Source organism: Helicoverpa zea, chromosome 6, assembly GCF_022581195.2.
Source record: "Helicoverpa zea isolate HzStark_Cry1AcR chromosome 6, ilHelZeax1.1, whole genome shotgun sequence".
NCBI classification, from domain to species: domain Eukaryota; kingdom Metazoa; phylum Arthropoda; class Insecta; order Lepidoptera; family Noctuidae; genus Helicoverpa; species Helicoverpa zea.
The window spans coordinates 7,704,442-7,725,046 of NC_061457.1; the positions used below are offsets into that span (position 1 = coordinate 7,704,442).

The 20,605-nt window shown below is 36.5% G+C and overlaps 5 protein-coding genes across 5 annotated transcripts; 3 read left to right on the top strand and 2 right to left on the bottom strand.

The window, feature by feature from the left end:
• Positions 1-284: 284 nt before the first annotated feature.
• Positions 285-6,302, top strand: LOC124631126 (G-protein coupled receptor 143-like). The gene is made up of 8 exons (XM_047165317.1): positions 285-596; positions 843-945; positions 1,079-1,173; positions 1,279-1,457; positions 1,829-1,988; positions 2,401-2,568; positions 2,648-2,857; positions 6,227-6,302. Exons 1-7 carry the CDS (start codon positions 444-446, stop codon positions 2,855-2,857), a joined length of 1,068 nt encoding a protein of 355 aa, XP_047021273.1. The 5' UTR covers positions 285-443; the 3' UTR covers positions 6,227-6,302.
• A 43-nt stretch (positions 6,303-6,345) lies between these two features.
• LOC124631125 (A-kinase anchor protein 10, mitochondrial) lies at positions 6,346-8,399 on the bottom strand. Its single transcript, XM_047165316.1, has 3 exons — positions 8,225-8,399; positions 8,018-8,125; positions 6,346-7,940 (listed from the first exon to the last, which is right to left on the bottom strand). Exons 1-3 carry the CDS (start codon positions 8,247-8,249, stop codon positions 6,436-6,438), a joined length of 1,638 nt encoding a protein of 545 aa, XP_047021272.1. The 5' UTR covers positions 8,250-8,399; the 3' UTR covers positions 6,346-6,435.
• Positions 8,400-8,425: 26 nt separating this feature from the next.
• LOC124631127 lies at positions 8,426-10,921 on the top strand. Its single transcript, XM_047165318.1, has 2 exons — positions 8,426-9,924; positions 10,169-10,921. Exons 1-2 carry the CDS (start codon positions 9,723-9,725, stop codon positions 10,867-10,869), a joined length of 903 nt encoding a protein of 300 aa, XP_047021274.1. The 5' UTR covers positions 8,426-9,722; the 3' UTR covers positions 10,870-10,921.
• Positions 10,922-12,376: 1,455 nt separating this feature from the next.
• On the top strand, positions 12,377-15,510 carry LOC124631340. Its single transcript, XM_047165692.1, has 3 exons — positions 12,377-13,948; positions 14,170-14,564; positions 15,219-15,510. The coding sequence occupies exons 1-3, from the start codon at positions 13,781-13,783 to the stop codon at positions 15,280-15,282; spliced, it is 627 nt and encodes a 208-aa protein (XP_047021648.1). The 5' UTR covers positions 12,377-13,780; the 3' UTR covers positions 15,283-15,510.
• Positions 15,511-15,716: 206 nt separating this feature from the next.
• On the bottom strand, positions 15,717-16,999 carry LOC124631339 (malectin-B). Its single transcript, XM_047165691.1, has one exon. It carries the CDS (start codon positions 16,795-16,797, stop codon positions 16,000-16,002), a length of 798 nt encoding a protein of 265 aa, XP_047021647.1. The 5' UTR covers positions 16,798-16,999; the 3' UTR covers positions 15,717-15,999.
• Between the last annotated feature and the right edge of the window lie 3,606 nt (positions 17,000-20,605).

A 20,605-nucleotide genomic window follows, 5' to 3' on the forward strand; every position in this document is an offset into this window, starting at 1 on the left:
ACTTTCTTGAATCAAGCCACTTAAAGGGCTCGGTGCATATTTTTAACCTTGGTATTTTGGCAAAAGGCCCAGTAACATAGTAGTAGTTACAACGCCATCTATCATTTTCTTGGTTATTATTTTTAATTCTCAGAAAGAAAACCTCCTATAAATAATTACATTTTCAAAAACACCCATTTCATTGCGTCAGTCTCCAGGCATATATACAACTTCATGGTTGTTTAAAAAAAAAACTTCTTGGTTCAAAACAGGTTTTGAAAACTTTGTATTTTGTCTATGCCGTTTATTATTATTTCTTTTCTCAATTTGACGTTGGCGGTTGTTATCGTTATCAAACTTATCAATACCAATACAAATACTAGGGTTATTTCGTTGTAATGTGAGATTATTATATTTAAACGTACAAAGAATCTGTAGTATACTTAGTCAAAGGTACCGCAAAGATGTCGGACCCTACAATACAAACGTTTTGTTGCCATCACACTGGAAATAAAGAAGACTTTGCAGTCAGAATTATGGACGAATTTAACACCGATTCTTACAATATTGTGTGTTTAATTTCATCTACAGTTGGAATACTGGGGTCTGTTTACCAGGTAGGAATAGTTTTGGATTTATGTAGCATCATAATGTATCAATTAATACGAATATTATTAGAAAGTAAAAAGTTTTATTCCTGTCGTTCATATGGCTTCTAGAGTTACAGCCTACCGGGTTAGAAATTGTATCCGACGACCTAGTTTTGACCACCTTTTCTGTCAACCTAGCTTTTAACATTTTGTTTCATAACTTCTTTATATTAACAGTTAAGGCCTTAGTAATTTATATACAAATATTTTTAGATTTTACCGGATGTCATAAATCGGATACAAAGAGGTATCGGTTCCACGCGTGGACGACGAATTATTATCTGGTTGGCTGTTGCAGATTTATTGGCATCATTTGGTAAAATTACAGAACTTATATCAACCTTTGATAAGGCTGTAATTTAAAATATTGATCGCTTACTTTGAAACTGAACTGTAGTGTAAATTTATTGATATGTATGTTAACTCAATGTGTAAATATTTTATTTCAGGTGTGTTAGTGCGGTCATCCTTATGGCTCAAGTATAAGAACATTATGCCTTTACCAGATGATGATGTTAGTGTTTTGTTTTGTAGCATAATTTCAGTAAGTATGCCACATTAATAAGGTACTATAAATACTACTATGCCTCTATCCTTCTAAATTGTTTTGGTGTGACCTGGTAAAAATCTTCTGTCATAATAATTTCAGGCATGGACTCAATATTTTTACACAGTAACTTGGTTCTGGACTTTGTTTTATGCCATAGACACATGGCTTACTATAAAGGGACGAGATTCGCATACGTTACTATATCATTCTATTGCATGGGGAGTACCTGCAGCTACTACTGGTGTTGGACTATCCATTCTCTATATTCCTAATGCAAAGTGAGTAAAACATTTCACTTTCAAATTAGGACTACTTGGTACATTTCTATCCCACAAGTTTTATAAGGGTTCATATATGACTTCACCAAGTAGATATCTCAGTAATCTAGTCATGATAAATTCCTCCAGAGATTCAGAAAGCATGTTAGCAGTGTAAACTAGAAAGTCTGTCAACCAGTCAGCTAGGTATTTGAACAGTGGTGCTCATCTGCATCCAGTTATACTAGAAGCCAACCTTAAAAGGCTAGGCAGATGATGCATAGTCACACATTAAGGCATGAGTATTATACAGACACTGGATAGACAGAACATTTAATGTGATATTGAATGCACTTGTAATCACAACTTTAAAAACAACTTATGATTTACAGGTGCCACAATCTTCCAACTGCAACAAGTGCCTTGTACAAAATATTACCTAACTATTGTGCAACATACTTGCCCATAGCCATGGTCATGATAGTGAACCCAATAATGTATGTATTGTCAAGTAAAGATGTGGAGATGGCTGTAGCAGTTCCTCTGGCACAGGTATATTATTGAATGTATTAGTAACCACTTCACTGTCCACGAAGCAGACACAATAGTAAGACAATCAGCGCGATCAAACAAACAAACAAACAAACTCTTCAGCTTTATAATATTAATATAGATAATATTAGTATAGATGGTAGGTCAGTAGTGTCAATGAATATAATATTGCAAATATTATTATTTACCAATAGCACAACCTTGCATTTGGCATTTGCAAATGCAATATAAATGCATTCAAATTATATTCAATTTTAGTAAGGAAAACCAGTATTATTAAAAAAGTCTGCATCACTGCTTCCTGCTTTGTTTTTTATAGCCCATCCTTGAGTTTATTGAATACAAGTATCGATGCTCACTATGTGAAGAACATCACAGTAAGTTTCTATAATGTTTAACATTTACATTTCAGTTCACAAGTAAAGAACGAAGAGTAGTGGACACATTGAGACTGAAGTTTTTCTTGATCAACCTAGTGTTCTACTTGTGTTGGGTGCCAAATCTTGTAAATGGCTTACTGCTGTGGACAATGTGGTTTAACATTCCTGTTAAAGTTATTATTACAATATGGTACATAATGGTTAGTATTGCTACAAGTAAGTGAAGTGAATGTTACCCTTTACATGCTTTATTATAAATGTGAATTATTTTGTTTCCAGGCATTAACAAATCCTATGCAGGCTTTATTAAATGCTCTAGTCTACCGAAGATGGAATACGGATAAATGGAGAAATATGCCAACATTTAGTAATGAAACAAGAAAAGAGTTTTGTTTCTATGATGAACAGTCTCCTTTGTTGGGTTCAGAACCACCTAGACTGCAGTTATCACCCATTCCACTGGGTATTAACAATTATGCTACTTTGTGATAGTCTATACATATAATAAATCTGTAGAAAAGTAATTTTTGTACATTGAAGAAATTGTCAAAAAAAATAGCCAGCATGTTAAAGGATAACTAACAGAACCCATTTCCATCATTTTTGTCATTTTTGTCTGTTTGTCTGTTTATCTGTTTGTTTGTTCGCGATTCACGTAAAATCTACGAATTAAATGCACACAATGCTTATATACAAAAACTCTACGTAACTTGGGGTATTACTTAGTTTTTGTTTCATCGAAATCGATTCACTCTATCAAAAGATATGATTAATTTTGTGAATTCAAGATGTAAAATATTACGACACGCAATCTATTTGTCAAAACTGCACATTTGAATGTTGTACTTATATTAGTTGATCGGCCTATATTAATCTTTACACAGAAAATCACACCTTTATATGTAACTTCGGAAGAAAAAAAAATATGAAAATTTTGTTTAGCCAAGGTTAAAGTAGCTCCATCTGTGGTAAATAAAATACATCATCAATTTGTCAAAGGAGCGAGGTGGTAAATGACAATATTACCATACATTCTTTATAGAGGATTATTATTTCAACAGATGGAGTTGTGTATTTTCCGTAATTCACCATATTTTAACACGAAGTGTAATTTTTCGATAGACATTTCAATAGTGTTTGTCAGTTTGCCGTGCCACATCAAAATCCAACTATAATTATTACCTTGATGAAAGGAAAATTAATAGTTCTCGGCCAAATTTAAAACGGTGCCATCTAAATTATTTTTTGAACATTATGTCAAAAATGATGACTTTAGTGGAACAATTACTTATCATTTAAAGTTACAGATGGAGTTCATATCAGGATTTTTTCATAAAAATAGTTTAGCTTATCTTCCACTAATGTGGCCTTAAAACAAATTACTTTGAGTGAGTAGTATTAAGTAGACCTTAATTATTTTTTCTGATGCAAAATATGTAAACTTAATCCTAGAAGAAATGAGGATCTATCTCTCGCAAGCGAGCGCTGCTAAGCGTGAGGTAGGTAATGTAGGATTCTGTAGCTTTAAAAACAAGCCCAGATACAAAGTGAAGATAAGAAATGGGAGCTTTCTCTATTTAATACCATACACACGTAAAATGCTTTATGCGTCTGAAAACGTACAAATTACGCGCCGCATACCAGAGTCATGCTTACTTTCAACTTCTGATCGCAAATACACTGTTCACGATTACGAACAGTCTCAGTAAGACCCGAGCCAAGTCTAAAAAAACCGGCCAAGTGCGAGTCGGACTCGTGCACGAAGGGTTCCGTAAATTACAGTTAAATCAACCTATCTCAAAAACTATAAGAGATACTTTGATCAAACCAAAAATCGTTGAAAGAGTTAATTAGCATGCATCACCTCTATTTTTTTTAGAATTTTATACCCCGTAGTTATAAAAATAGAGGGGGGGGGACATACTTTTTACGACTTTGAGAGCTGATATCTCAAAAACCGTTCACTTTAAGAAAAATGTTTTTTAGAAAACTTTATATCATTTTAAAAGACCTTTCCATTGATACCCCACACGGGTATGTACATCGAAAAAAAAAATTTCATCCCTCAGTTACATGTATGGGGGGCCCCACCCCCAATTCTTTTTTTTACTATTTAGTGTCATATTTTTGTAGCGGTTCATACAACACATATTCCCATCAAATTTCATCACTGTAGTACTTATAGTTTCCGAGTAAATCGGCTGTGACAGACGGACAGACGGACAGACGGACAGACGGACATGACGAAACTATAAGGGTTCCGTTTTTGCCATTTTGGCTACGGAACCCTAAAAAACACCTTTTATATAAAACTACGTTTGATGTCATTTAATCACAAAGACAGAATTGTTCTCTGTTGCAAATCCTATCCACCTATATCCTATCCTAATCCAGAATGCATTGCAGGTGTGCATTGCACAAAAACCAATGGTATCCTATTCGAGAAGTCAAAAGAGTTGACCTGCCAATGTCAGCTTCTGCGCTAAGCAAGTGTTCTTAATAGTACCATCAGAATTACATTCATCGTTGAATGAGGTGAATAAATTTTCAGAAACCACAATAACAGTAGGAGCCAAAGCGTATTATCGCTTCATAGAGCTCTGATTGGCCCCAGGTGACCAAGTCAGGTCTGATTTGTTCGTTCATCAGTTCTTTGAAAGTGTTTCGGTGGATACTTAGGTACTGTCGTCCTGTTTACGTGTGTCACAAAATATGGTATATAAACGTCCTCCGCAAGAGCGAAATTTTCCCGGTGTGCGGTAGTGACGCACAGTATACAACACTTATGTTTCTTTTGATTTGCTGGCTCCACCAAGAAATGACAAATTGCGAGCGTACATTTTGAAAATCTTGGCAAAACTGCAAGTTTCAAGTGAGTATTTAACACATGAAGTGGACTCTCACAGATACGTACATTTTGCCTATTCGTGAACTAATGCAAACATTTCGGTGGAGTCGCGGCTTAGGCCGCCACATTAGGCGTGCGCGATCCTCGGGCGTGTGAGTAGCGCGGGCGCCGCGCGTGCGTCGCGAGCGTGTTGCGTGAGCGTCGCGTTTTGCTGCCCTGAGGCATTTGCAGCGCGCTCGTGGCGCGCACGCGCCGCTCTCCTTGACGTTTAACTGCTAAGGCGTTTAGCGGGCGGCACGGCGGGGATAGCGGGCGAAGGGGTAAGAACGCAACTCGAGCGCCGCGTGCTCGCCGCGAGCGCGTCGCTTGCACTCTTCACACATGCCGCAGAGCAGCAAAACGCGACGTTCACGCAGCGCGCTCGCGACGCCCGCGCTACTCACACGCCCGAGGATCGCGCACGCCTAATGTGGGGTCAGCCTTACCATAGTGAGTAAGTGAAACTATCCTACCCTATGCGCCTGCTGATGATGATGACTCATTTTATCATCCATCCAGCTATTCCCCAACTATGTTGGTGTTGGCTTCCAGTCACCGAATCTGTTTGAGTACCAATATTTTGCTTGCGACTACCTATCTTCAATCCAGTCAACTACACAAGACGATATCCATGGTAAGACTGACAGACTTTCTGGCTTCTGATTAGTCGCAGCAGCTGCAGAAAATGTACAAATGACAGCTTTGTCAGACTCAAAGCATATAGACATAGATTATAGCTGTTTCCTGTGAAAATTACTTACGCACCATACGTAATAATTTTCCAAATTGGTTGACTAGATCCAGAGATATTCACAACGTCACAAAATTTACACACCACAACACAACCTTGATCTATGCGACTGCTAAGTGCTAATCCTAATTATACTGTCACGTGAAAGAATGCACCTACGGGATAAGTAGTATTTTGACTATTCTATATTGCCCACGCAGACGAAGTTGCGGGCAACAGCTAGTGTGAAATAAATTCCAGTATTGTTGGCATTTTGTTAGACTTTTTCTTTATATGAATATACATTTTTTTACTTATGTGGATGCACTTTCATTCAGTATTTAAATGCAATAATAGAAATTACAATATGAAATAGATGATTTTATTAGTTACAAGTATCTATACATTATTGATTTACAAAATATATAATATGCTATTAAATGATAACTATCACATATCATCATGCTCATTGTCTGGTGGGGCCATAGTAAGATCTGTTACATCTTTAACAATCATGTGAGCTATTTGCCAAGCCATTTCTTCTTCCACTTTAGATGTGTTTGTTGGCACAAACCTGCTTACCATTTTCTTTAAGACAGATTTATCCTTTTTGTCCGGATCTGGTTCAAATTTAGATTCAAATCTGCCTAAACTATTAACTCTACCAAGATTTAAACCATCAGGTCTATTTCTCTGCCATAAAGCATCAGCATTATAAAGCTGATTGGAGTCTATTGTCATGTCAGGTACAGAGAGATTGCGTTTCTTCTTACGGAAGACTGGATCTCCCATAGCAAGTAGAGTGTTTTGAGTGCTAATGCTGAATTCACTACTGCAATCGGAATGTGATTTGTGATTTGATGACCACATATTATCTACTGAATGTATCATTTCTGAGAGGTACTTGAAATACAACTCTGATTCTAAAAATGCTTTAACATACTGAGTCAGTGTTTTAAACACAATTTGGTAAGGCAGGTCAAAACAAATTGGAAGGGGACCTCCTTCTCTACATATATCACTTTCAATCTTTAGTCTTATATCAGTTGGAAATCCAATTGGGTGGGTTGCTTGTAGAGAGAAATATTTTTCATAGATAGATATAGCATCAGCTTGAGCTTGGTCAGGACTTGTTGTGTTCCCATTCAGCATATTATCTCTAAAGTGCATGATAGCCATTAAAAACTCTAATAACACCCTGCAAGATTCTTGTTCCAGAAATTCTGTGAAGTAAAACAAGACTGTTTCATTGTGTAAAATATCTTTCAGATTTAGAGAGCTACTGGTCAATATGTCAATTTGTGCTTTTATATAGAATGGGCTGTTGATAAAATCATTATAATGATTTTCTTCTATTTGACTAATAAGAATATCTTGCACTGGTTTGAAACAGTTTTCAGGTATTTTTCCTTCAGGTTGGCAGATATTGGATATAACAGTTTTTCTGCAACTATCAGGCAAATCGAGTTGGTGTGGAGCTTCTAGAGCCACATATTTCTTGAATATTTTTACCGCTTCTTCAGAAGAATCTCTAAGTTGACTGTCTTCTCTCATTGAATTTGAGATGTCACATTTTCCATGTTCTGTCAAGTTACCACATGAACTCATAGAACATTCACTGAATCTAGAATTTCTAGAACTAGTAAACATATCACTATTTCCTTTCCACTCATATATTTGTGACTTCGTAGTTTTGTCTTTATTTAATTCACACTTGCACTGGAGGTCTAAACTTTTAGTTCTATTTATTTTAGAATTATTTCCACTGTCATTAGCATTGGGTGAATTTAGTACATTTTTGTGAAATTCTTCAATTTCTAACAAACATTTAATGAGGACATCTTTTCCTATGTTTTCCATGAATTGTACAAAATATTTGAGAGCCTTCTTTTCGTTAATAATATCGTGTAAGCTTATGGACAGCTTTGAGGTCTTTTCAAACATTTGCTTGGGATCTGGAACATAATAGCACCAACATTTGAGAACATTTATCGTACCTTGGTATATATGCCCGCTTATATGATGCACTTACCTGCATTGTCTTCAAGTAATATTTGTGTGTTTATAAGGCTTTTGATGTCAGGTGTGCTCACTGATTTTACTTCTGGAGGTCGTACAGGACAGCCTGATTTACCTTTCGCTAAAATAAGTAGTAATCGTGTTGCGTTAGGTGGTTGTTACGATGGCATAGAACGAGTATTGTAAAAACGTAAGGTTCATTACGTTACAAGTACTTTACCTGCACTTTTCCAAAACTTAATCATTTTCGTATAAAACTTTCGTTATACGTGTCTGTTGGAGCTATGAACAACCGTAGAAGTAACCTACGTAAGCTCTTCATAAGTGCGTTTTATGACCATAAGCGTAAACAATAATAAGAAAATGAAAACAATTTGTTTATGTAGTAGTGGATTACGTTTACATTACTGATGTCAGTTCGACAGTTCAGAGCTGTCAAAAGAAAATTTGCAATAGCTTTTTTATACCCTTGGTAACTTGGCGCATGGTCTTTTAAGTTCATTGATCTTTTATGGCTATGAATAAATATTTTTATGATTATAAATTTCTAGGATTACCTTTATACTGTGAAGGGGTCACAACACACTGGGGTCCTTTTTGCACTAACTTTTACTTAATCGTGTAGGTAGCATCTTATAGACAACTGTAAGTAGGCAGCATCGCTCGTTTGTCAAGATAAGCTGGAGATTGTGGTAGGTAGGAACTATGAAGTCCTGGTACATTCTGAATACCTGCCTGGGTCCACACTGTCCACAGAGTCGCTGTTCCCCATCATTAGTTATAATAATAATGAATTACGCCCCAGCCGTTTTTCTCATATACCTACCTAAGGAGATCAATCAGTTGTGCAGGATATATTATTATAATGCACAAGCATTTGCGCAGACACAAGTCTCGGATGCATCAACTTCCAGAAATCGGGCTGCTGGTTTCCAAAACCAAAGCGATTTCGGCACAATCAGGGAATCGAACTCGAGAATACCTGTCGCGCTCTACGTGTACTAGAACAACGAAGCCATCCCTATAATAGTGTATTCACGGAGACGAGTTAGTAGAGCGCTATCTCACTCACACAATTTTTTAACTGCGATTGGTCAGTGATAAATGCTAAGGCGGTGTACACAGTACGAGTACTTTTTAGTCTACTCATACTTCCCGTATTGTGCAGACGTGCTCTTCTTTGTGACTGTGCGCTCAACTTGTGAACCGGCTGGTGTATTGGATTATATGATTGATTGCTTTGATTGAGATAATGGCGGATATCGAACAATCTGCTGTTAAAAGAAAACGGCGGGCTTTTTTGTCTACCGAGAAGACTATGATTTTAAATATGTACCACGCAATGAGAAATGCAGACTCTTCGGCCTCCAAGGGTGACATTCTGAAAGCAGTTGCATCTTCTTTAGGTGTTCACTGGGCTTCTGTTCATAGAATTGTAAAAGAGAAGAATGATAGTGGCGAGCTAAAATCTCCGAAGAAATTGAAGCAACGTTTGTCAATTGTTGATACGATTGATAACTTTACAAAATGTGCCATCAGAAATATAGTCCACAATTTCTTCGCGCAGAATGAAATACCTACTCTTGATAAGATTTTAAAGAAAATCAGTGATGATGGCACTTTGGGCGTTATAAAGAGAACGACGCTACATAAAATATTGAAAAAAATTGGTTTTAAATTTTGTAAGAGAAGCAGAAACAGCTTATTGCTGGATCGCGATGACATATTCTTTTGGAGAAGAAATTATCTGCGAGCTATCAAAAATGCACGAAATAATCATCAAAAAATCTACTAAATATTTAGATGAAACTTGGGTGAATGAAGGTCACACTACCTCAAAAGCTTGGGTCGATACCACAGTGAAAAGCAGGCGAGACGCTTTTATTAATGGACTAACAACTGGCTTGAAAACACCTTCAGGTGTGTATTTTTTATTTATGTAATGGTCAATATTAATTTTTAAGCGGCGCATGTGTGCTAATGACCGGTTTATTGTTCTTTTGTCATAAATGAGCATTATCATAATAAAATACTTTTTCCCAATTTTTGCATAGAAAACTGGCCCAGGTGCGCTACATCCATTGTTATGATTATCATTAAGTTATAGTTATGTTCTCAGTGTTGAAACACGTGTTTTATAACATGTTTTATATTCTCTTTACAGGAAAAGGCAAAAGACTACTTATTACTCATATTGGGAGTGAGGATGGATTCGTCGAAGGTGGTCTAAATATGTTTGAGTCGAAGAAACAAGGCGATTATCACAAGGAGATGAATGCCGAAGAATTTGAAAATTGGTTTAGAGAAGTTTTAAATATGCTGGACGATAATTCTGTGATAGTCATGGATAACGCTTCCTATCACTCTAGGAAAATAGAGCGAATCCCAACGGCCAAATCTAAAAAACAGGATATATGTAATTGGTTACGCGAAAAAAATATTAGCTGTAACGCTGAAATGTTGAAACGTGAATTATTAAACATTGTTAAAAACCATAGACAGCGATACGACGCTTGTATTATAGACGAAATGGCAAAGTCACAAAACAAAACTGTACTGAGACTGCCACCGTATCATTGCGAATTAAATCCAATTGAGCTAGTGTGGGCTCAAGTTAAAGGAAATGTTGCTTCACACATGAAAACACACAAAATGGCAGAATTAAAAATTGTATTAAAGGAATCCATACAATATATTGACGCAGAGAAATGGAAAAAATGTATAAAGCATGTCAAAGAAATAGTTGAGCCCAAAATGGATGCCATGGACAGAAATGTGGAAGCAATGACTGAAAGATTCATAATAAATGTAGGAAACGACAGTAGCGATAGTACGGAGAGTGATGATGATGATGATATGTTATGAAAATGTATACTAGGTAGATATTATAATATAATAAAGAAAATATAATCATTAACTCTCGATTTTATTTCTTTCCTTCATATCCATCAGTTAAATAAAAAAGTAGGTAACAATAAATAAATTCTATCAAAATGTCTCTCAATTAATACGATAGACGAAGCCGCAAGAAAAAACTAAGCGTACTTTTAAGAAGCGCAGTGTGAACGCACGTTTACATTTCTAAGGTATTGTTAACGCCCACTGATCCTAAAAAAGTTTTTTTTGTCTTTGTCATTTGTATGAAAATGTGCAATAGAGAAGGCGCTATACTAACTCGTCTCCGTGAATACATTATAGTATTATTCCTCTCTTTGAGCCATTGTGGTCGGAAATGTTTATACTTAGGTACCTATTACCTAACCAATTTTACATCATGACATAAAGTTAGCCTTTAGTAGTTTACAAGGAAGGATAAATACCTGAATAATCCAGTTGGTCGTTTTATTGTTATGAACCTAATTTCTCTATTGTTCGCTTATCGTTACTCGACATAGCTTATCCTTCCTTAATTACAGTTCGTTATAAAGTGATAATGTAAGAGTATGTTACCGACAGCATAAAGGGGTTCGCAGTTTGCTGTGCAAATAAAATGTACATGTTATGGACCAAGTGATAAATTGGGCAGTATACATAATGCCCGGTCATTATGAATAATGCCCAATATGAGAGTGCAATTTGATAATAATTATTCAAACAATCAAATTGACCGGGCACTATACATATTGGGCAAACCTTTTGGGCAAAGTAATACAAACATATTTAATTTCATTTTTTTATTGTTATAGACATTTCACTTAAAATAAACTAAATATAACACATCCCATATCAATTGACAGAGTATAGAAGTAGGCATGCAACATGCAGCAAGCATGGCTTCTGTCACGGCTCCGGCGCTGCGGGGCTCCGGCGGTCCCATGCGAGCTTATCGTCGCAGATGGTTTTCACGCTCACCACCGCAGCTTCGGCTTGCTGGCCGGCTCCCGGCCAGCCTCAGCTGCGGCGGCGAGCGCTTCAACTACCTGCGCCTCAGCTCGCAGGCCGCCTCGCCCCTCCGTGCCTACGCGGTTTTGAATTGCACTCTAGGGGTAGGGCAGACAAGACTACGTGGAGTCGGTTTTGCAGCGATTCGTTTTCGTCACTAAGTTCAGTTTTTAATACAATGTTTTGAATCCAAATTAAATTCTACCATAAAAAAACGAGCCAAGAAAAATGCGATCAAGAAAAACGAGGCCGAGTTAGTAAATTAGATGACAATTGTCCAATTAATAGTTTTGTGCCTAGACTTATAATTTCCCATTAAAATAGAACATATAATTTAAAACAATAATCATAAAATATGTAGCAAGTAACAGGATTTATTTTTTAGAACAACTGCCACCCTCGCACCGCATAAAATATAGCTTTATTATCAAATTGCCCAACTGTCATGTAGCAATATAATAATGCCCGTGCAATGTGATAAATAATGAAGTTAAGATAGTTATTAATCACTTGGCCCGATAAAGCTAGACATTATTCATAATGCTCGGGCATTATAAATAATGCCCGAATTAATCACATGGTCCATAACATACATACAATGTTAGCATTTCGTCTGGTATACAATAGGAGTGGTGATTAAGATAAAAATAATTGGATTATCGTCTGCTGGCTGTTGGCCGCGGTGTTTTTTAACCAGTTGATTTCGACACTTAACAAAGATTGATTCAGCAAGTCAACTATAATTATTAATTATGTTGTTTGATATTTTATGTACCTAGCTATTGTTAAATTAATGTCGTTGAAGTCAGTTAGGCAGTCATATTCAATTTGCTATTAAGGCGCTGAATGCCCAAATTGGCTAGTCTCAAACAATTTTTGGCCAAATCTATACAGTTTTTGACGGCGAAATAAATATATATTAATCTTGAACATATTTCTGAGAACCCTGTTAATTTCAAAACATTGGTTTGGCAAGCCTTGGTTCAGAGTTAAGATGTGGTCTTATACATGGATACTAATTCTTTCTACAACCTAAATTAGAAACAGAAAATATTTTTATGAACTAAGTAATTAATAAACTCAAATAGGTAGGAATCTACTTCCTACTTGAGTAGTTCCACCGGGACGCGGATAAAGGAACCGCGAGAAACAGCAAGCAGGTACTTAACTACTTACCTATAAGCAATTAATGAGTTTGTAAAAAAACAGTTGAGTAATTAAATAACTTACGAGTACCTGCCCAGGCAAATGTTATCTACTATTTTAATGGTATTGTCATTTTATTACATTTGGTATCGGTAACATACAGTGCAAACCGTGTTCAACAAATTACTAGGCACCTACAAGAAATGATGAAACTATGCTGCAGGTACTGATTTTCAATCCAGTATTCATATTTTACTTGTATGAGTCGAATTTCAACCAATCTAGTCGATCGATTGGAACAGGTAGGTAAGTACAACGAATTGATTATTTTATCTACCAGCTCATAAACCAGTCTGTGTGCAACAGGTTCGCTAAGGTTCAACCCTACACGCAGGTTTAGATAATAAATAAAAATAATTGAGTATAGATTGGCGCTATTTTGGTCCCATCTATCAAACCTTTTACGTGCGACATCACATTGAGTGTTTATCTGCTTTATGTTCTAGTTAATTTAAAAAATAACAAATAAGTACAGAATCTGCGATTATTACGCAATCTGAAGACGCAGTGCACCGGCTGAGGCTATCGACCTTCCCACAGTTACTTGAAATAACTGTTAAAGTTGTTGGAAATAACTTTGTGCTTAAGCAGAGAGCAGGGCAACCGGTGGCTCAGGCCAGTCGCGCATGACCACGGGACTCGATCGCAATTCCCACTTTATCGTACATAGGCAAACTTCTTGTAGAAAATGTGTGAATTATTCGTTCTTGTTTTGACTTTGTGCTCTCTTTTGTTGCGAACAACCGATTGCACATCCAGCTTTGATCAGAGACAAACGGGAGATCTAAATGTACAAATTGGTTTGAAGAACATTAATATCATTGCTCTACTAAAAGGAGGAAAAGAAGAATATGTGGTATGTTTATGTTCATTATAAATATAATTTACTATACCAATTATTTATATACCTATATTGTGGCACAATTAGGGCCTACTGTAAAATAATCTGGAATTTAGAGCTGACGTTAAATCGTAACGTTTAATCAACTCCTGTTTTGCCCGCAGTTTTGCAAATATTTTTGTAGATACGACTTGTTTACAATGCAGTAATTTCATGGTGATGTATTCAATTTACAGGATTATGATTACGCGTACGATTACTCAGAAATGACGATAAAACCGCAGAACGGTACAACACCAAAACCGTTAAACGCAGCAAACACAACAATAAACATTGAGACGCAACACAATGCGAGTACTTCGACGACAGCTTTACCTGACCGGACTACAGAAGAATTCAAAAATAGTACTGTTGTTAGTATGGAGGTAACTGAACCAGCGTTGAATCAGACTATTAACAACGATGTTGTTACAACGCTACCGCCGATTGTGGTTGTCCCCACGACAATAATTCCAGAATCTTTAAATATCACGAACGAAGCAATTTCACAAGTAAAGAATAAATGCAGACGAGGATTTTTCCAAAATAATGAAGGAAAATGTGAATATAAAGTACATGGGACGTCGAATGCGTAAGTTGAGACATAATTCAGCGTATCTAGGTGTAATTATTATTCTTATCAAGAATATCGGTAGGTACCCTGTATAGGTACCTGTACCTACTAATTATGGTGAAATAAGGCCCCGTTAAGTCGCGAATGCCACATCAACCTTCCGTTTTTATAGGTGTTCGTGCGGCACCGGCGATAGCCTATCGGAATTATTGTAGGTACCTGCAGGCTATTTTGTCCGTGCTACGTCAGGTCGCCATTTTTTTGCAGAAGTAGGTATATCCACTTCTGGGTACTATTTCGCTCCTGTTTTGGTATTAGTTTGTTTACTTCAAATACTGTTTTTCAGACTAATCGTTGGTTGGGGTCTAGTAATATTCGCATAGCGCGATTGCTGTGCAAGGGGTCTCGGGTTCGATTCCCGGTTCGGACTAAAATGGATTTGTGGGTTTTGGAAAGTCTGAAAGTTGGTGATTGATAACCCTTGCATGCGCCTGAACTCCCTGTGGTCGCGTGGAATTGCCGTCGTCGGAGTGCGGGAATGAAGATTGCACCTGTGTTCGCGTAAATGCTTATAGAGCGACTCGTTATATTTCTTGTTCCTTTTTTGTATACAAGGTATAGGTACTGTGTGTAATGATAACATAAAATTGAATGCATGATTTTTTTTTTCAGATTACGCAGGATTGTAAAGCTTGCTCAAAAAATCAAAATAGGAAGACAGTATGGAGGACCATAAAGGCTGTAGGAAGTTTTTGTCAAGAGCTCCCTTTCATATCAACTTATAAAGAGACAATTTTTATAGCTCAATACAGGTACCTGGCTCTAAAACCTGTATTATAGAAGTAATATTAGAATGGTGAACTAAATGCATTTCTGCTAAAATACTGGAAGATGCTATGCTGGGCATATTTAAAGAAATATATTGTATGTGAGACTGTATAATAAATAAGTTTTGAATTATGTTCAAAGTGCATTATTATTTCAGTATATAATTTTATTTAAACAGCTGCATAAATGACTAAACCAATAGTTGAAACCCCCAGTGTTTTATTTTTTTAATTTAAGGATTTAATAGTGTAATGAATGAAACATGACCAAGTTTCTATTATAAGGTACTAGGGTAATCAATAAATAAAGAAGGTGGAAATGAAATATGAAGAAAAAGATCTATTTTAAATAAACTCAAGTTATTTATTTACATAAAGTGCATCTGATCAGCACATGTTGTGTGCGCATAGTGTAGAATTTAATTAATATTTCAACATGGGACGGGCACTAGTCATTTTGCATTTGTTGGCTTTGTACTATCACCATTGAGCTTTGATTAAGTGCTTGAAAATAATGTCAATATGATTTATTCAAATAAAATATATCATTACCCACAATAAATAAAAATATACTAAACAGCATACAATCACACAAAAACAATATAAGAATTATAATCAAGCAGAGATTATAGTTTACAGAGGCAGAATAAAAGTGGAATGAAAGCGCCAATAGTGATGAACACTGGGATTAACACAGAGCTCTCATCCATAGAGTATGGATCTGGTTGTTTGGGCCCACTGGCACGTCGGGATTTGGAGCTTTTTTCTTCAACCTCATCCCTGGGTTCTTCAGTTTCATTTTCTGGCCACACCAATGGAGGCAGCTTAGGTACTTCATCAATAGTGCCTCTCATTACATATAAAGCATTAATTTTAGGATTGTCTCTGTAACCTTTAATAAATTCTACCTTAATTTTTCCTCCTCTTATATCAGATTCTTCCTCATTGTAATACAGTTTACCATTTTTGATTGAATAAGGTACATACTCATCATGAGCAACACCGCGGCTAACTTTGTCAAAAATGTCTAAGTCAGCAACAATGGTGTGGTCTCCATTTAGTACCACATCAAACACTTTCATGTTAGGGGCATTGAAGTACACTTCACTGAACTTCAGCACGAGCACGTAGTCGCCGTCTCTGTTTGCTGGGATATCGTAGCCGAATGTGCTGTGATGGTATCTCTCAGTTTGATACAATATCTCATCTTTGGGGTTCACTCTACCGATCATTACCAGTTGTTTACCATAATCAGAAGCGGTACCGATTCTTCCTTGCAAAGGATCCTTTTCGTAATGTATTCCATATATATCAGTGTGCGATGGACCACCAGCATTTATCGCGTAAATTATTTCCCCCAAACCAGTGGCAGTTTTTAACACAGAAAATATTGAAACGACGATGTAAAACATCAACTGACACATTTTGTATAATACCACTTTCCTGTTTCAAGTTCTGTATTAATTAACTCTAGCAAGAGTAGTTCTATTAATGTAACTTATGTTACTGAACTGATAGATACATTATTATTTTAATACAATTTTCCTTTTAGAAAACGAAAATTGACACAGTAAGTAACAGCCGGCAATCGGCAAACCATGCCATGCCAAATCTTGTAAATCGATTTTTTTATTTTTGATGTTATGGAACCAAGGCATTTGAGCCAGAGCGACGACGCGCGACGTGACGTTCTGCGCTATGGATCCTGATGGCACTCCCTTATTTTTTTATGAAATACATCGATTACATAACTTTATAGACAGAACGTTCCGAGGAATATTTTGTGACATTCAATTTAACTTTCAACTTAGGAGCAGACAGTAGTAAGATTTTTACATGGCTTCAGATTGGATGGGTATGAGTAAATCAGGACCCAAATAGCGTAATCTAATTTGTTTATGTAATATTATTCAAGCGAAAAATAAAAGTACTAGTTTGAATAGCTATAATTTTATATTAAAATTAATTGTTTATCTGCACAACTCGCCATTTTGTAATCATAGACTAAAAAACATTTGGTACAGATGTGGCTCTCTAGAAAACGGGTAGTAGGTAAAATGTTACTGTACGAAAGCAGTGAAATATTGTCGTCAAAACTACAAATAATTACAATTACGCGCGCGTATTTTATGTTATATCTACACAAAGGAGATGGCCAAAAAAAAAACCCAGAGTCGACAGAAACTTCGTATGTATGGTTGGATTCAGTATAATTTGTAGATTACAAAAAGTATTTCATATCATCTAAAAACCATGGGGTTCTCTTTTTACACGGTTTTTTCGATTAAGATTTTAGTACATAAAAAAGCTTAACCTTTGTGTTTGCTGTTCATTAGAAGTTGTGCATAGGGTAAAAAACTTTACACTCAGGTGTATGTCTGTTAGCACTATACACGAGTGAAGGTTTAGAGCTGACCTGATGATGGAGAAAAGAGAAGGTAAAGGGAACTCGGCAATGGTAAATATTAACAACCTAGTGTTTGGGCTTATATTATTCGCATTGACGAGAACTTTTCACGTATGCGAATAGTGACTAAAAAGCTAAAAAAAAATACAAAAAAACTTTTTTTTTTTACTTTTAAGTTTTTTTTACTAACCTTTGCCAGTTCAGAAGTTTACACGAAGTTTTTTAACAGGGAAACCTCTTCAAGTAGGAAAGAAAAGAAAGGGTACTTAATCGTATCTGGAGTGGTTCATGTGAATAGTGCAATGGGTGGGGGTCAAACTCAAGACCTTTTAATTACCAGGCAAACTCTGTAACTATGGGGATATTACTATTCGCATGTATAATGTTAATGTTCCTTGTTTTTTAGGTCCTTTATGTAAATAATCTTTAAAATCAACATAAGTTCAACATAACCTATTTTTGTGAAAATATGGTACAGCTCCTATACCCCATGGATTTCAGGCTTGACTTTTTGGCACCATCAAAAGTCTATCATAATGAACCCATTGGTACCCATTTCGTTGCTGTCGATTCTGGGTTTTTTTACTATGAAAATTTGGCCATCTCCTTTTATAAGGATGACAGATTTGACATGAATAGGCTTCAAAATATACTCTACCTATATGTTACTCGGGAAGAGTAGGTACACCTATAGCTTTCCAACAGTGAATCAATTTTTCAAATCGGTACAATAGTTTCGGAGCTTTGGGGCACAAACATACAAACAAAAAATGTTTCCTCTTTATTATAATTATTAGATAGTATAGATAGGTATCTATATGTCACCGTAAGATTACAAACATCGTTAGATTACAATCTATCTCGAGAGATTGTAAACTGTCGAATTATTGTAAACCGTAACACCTGATTGCAATTTAACGCATTATTTTTCACTATATTATAATCTATCGATGAGAAATTGTCAAATTGTCAACTGTCCGAAAGCTCTCCCTGATTGGTCAGTCTTTTTGTAAGATCGAGAGCGATGTAGAGCGGTCAAATTGTCAACTGGCGTAGAACGGAATGCATCTTGCGCGCTGATTGGTAGAACGTCAAAAAAGACAATGTTCTTTGCAACTCCCGGTGTCACAGCTCTTTGACGTGCAAAAATAAGTGACGGTTTAATTTTTTATAAAATCAAAAATTGTACTTAATTTTTAAGACTCAAATTACACACAATTAAAAATTGTATTAAAAATTGAAGTTAGTGACGAAAACGAATCGCTGCAAAACCGACTCCACGTAGTCTTGTCTGCCCTACCCCTAGAGTGCAATTCAAAACCGCGTAGGCGCGGAGGGGCGAGGCGGCCTGCGAGCTGAGGCGCAGGTAGTTTCAGCGCTCGCCGCCGCGGCTGAGGCTGGCCGGCTCAGCCGGCCAGCAAGCCGAAGCTGCGGTGGTGAGCGTGAAAACCATCTGCGACGATAAGCTCGCATGGGACCGCCGGAGCCCCGCAGCGCCGGAGCCGTGACAGAAGTTATGCTTGCTGCATGTTGCATGCTTACTTCCATGCTGGGTCAATTAATATGGGATGTGTTATATTTTAAACAAAAAACTCAGTAGGTACGAGTTAAAAAATTAGAAGGTAAATAAATATTTTTATGATGTCATTTAATAGTATTTAAGAAGTTTACTGTTAGAATGCATGCTACAAATTTAGATGCAAAAAAATAACCATCATGCTGAGTTGTATTTAGAGTGGAAGATAACTCGTGGCTAAGATAGTATTATTTAGATGCTCGACGCTTTATTAATTGTGGCTGACTTAGTAATTTAGAAGGCAACATACATTTTTGGGGGCGAATAATGATATTAAAAAGAAGCCTGTTTAATTAGCACCCCTTTTATTTTATTTTTAAATATTAGTTTGTATTTGAAGACAAAATACCTAACTGTATTTTTATAAGAGTTATTTTTATATAAATTTAATACTTGAAGAATTTTTGAAGAGCATTTATTTTATTTAACTGACACCTCTATTTCATTCCTAACTCTACGGGAACTCCATGGGAACAGAACGGCTGGTCGTGATTGGTCGATCTTACAAAAAGACTGACCAATCAGAGAGAGCTTTCGGACAGTTGACAATTTGACAATTTCTCATCGATAGATTATAATATAGCGAAAAATAATGCGTTAAATTGCAATCAGATGTTACGGTTCACAATAATTCGACAGTTTACAATCTCTCGAGATAGATTGTAATCTAACGATGTTTGTAATCTTACGGTAACATATATACCAATGTAATTAATATTGTTGGACTAGAGTAGTAATGTATTAAACAATTTAGATAGCCAGCATTTGAGCATGCGTTGTGTCACTTCTGTCTGCGGTTAAAATGTATGATCACAATCTGTCACAATCACTACAGGCTACATTACACATCTACTAGTTGTGTGAGAGACACCACGTTACAGCGGACAGCGGCAGCGACAGCAGCAGCGGAAGCGAAAACGATAGCGGAAATTCAGGAGTAACCGATCTAATATAGTCTTATGTAGCTAATGTTCAAATTCAATCTCCAATCGTAAAAAAGGATAAATCGGTTATAGAAATTCGCAGCAAGTCATTTAATTAACGAAAATCATGGGTGCGGGCGGAGTAAAAATATAAAGGAAACAATTCTGAGTTTTCCGCTTCCAGGGATAGACGGGCTGCTTGATAAATTATTGGAGCTTTTTGTGAGTTGACCATAGTATGCGGATTACGGTCGGAAGCGCGGCGCGACGCGACCGTGGCGCTAAGTAGGCCAGAGTCCAAATCTAACAATGGGATTATGTCGACC

Bases quoted from the DNA above. Each gene is read 5' to 3' on its own strand.
- LOC124631126 (XM_047165317.1), top strand. From the start codon at position 444: ATGTCGGACCCTACAATACAAACGTTTTGTTGCCATCACACTGGAAAT. The intron at 946-1,078 runs GTAAAATTACAG...ATTTTATTTCAG, and splicing joins AGATTTATTGGCATCATTTG to GTGTGTTAGTGCGGTCATCC. The intron at 1,458-1,828 runs GTGAGTAAAACA...TATGATTTACAG, and splicing joins CTCTATATTCCTAATGCAAA to GTGCCACAATCTTCCAACTG.
- LOC124631125 (XM_047165316.1), bottom strand. From the start codon at position 8,249: ATGATTAAGTTTTGGAAAAGTGCAG. The intron at 8,126-8,224 runs GTAAAGTACTTG...TACTTATTTTAG, and splicing joins TAAGTTTTGGAAAAGTGCAG to CGAAAGGTAAATCAGGCTGT. The intron at 7,941-8,017 runs GTAAGTGCATCA...ATTATGTTCCAG, and splicing joins ATTACTTGAAGACAATGCAG to ATCCCAAGCAAATGTTTGAA.
- LOC124631127 (XM_047165318.1), top strand. From the start codon at position 9,723: ATGACATATTCTTTTGGAGAAGAAATTATCTGCGAGCTATCAAAAATG. The intron at 9,925-10,168 runs GTGTGTATTTTT...TTCTCTTTACAG, and splicing joins TGGCTTGAAAACACCTTCAG to GAAAAGGCAAAAGACTACTT.
- LOC124631340 (XM_047165692.1), top strand. From the start codon at position 13,781: ATGTGTGAATTATTCGTTCTTGTTTTGACTTTGTGCTCTCTTTTGTTG. The intron at 13,949-14,169 runs GTATGTTTATGT...TTCAATTTACAG, and splicing joins GAGGAAAAGAAGAATATGTG to GATTATGATTACGCGTACGA. The intron at 14,565-15,218 runs GTAAGTTGAGAC...TTTTTTTTTCAG, and splicing joins GTACATGGGACGTCGAATGC to ATTACGCAGGATTGTAAAGC.
- LOC124631339 (XM_047165691.1), bottom strand. From the start codon at position 16,797: ATGTGTCAGTTGATGTTTTACATCGTCGTTTCAATATTTTCTGTGTTA.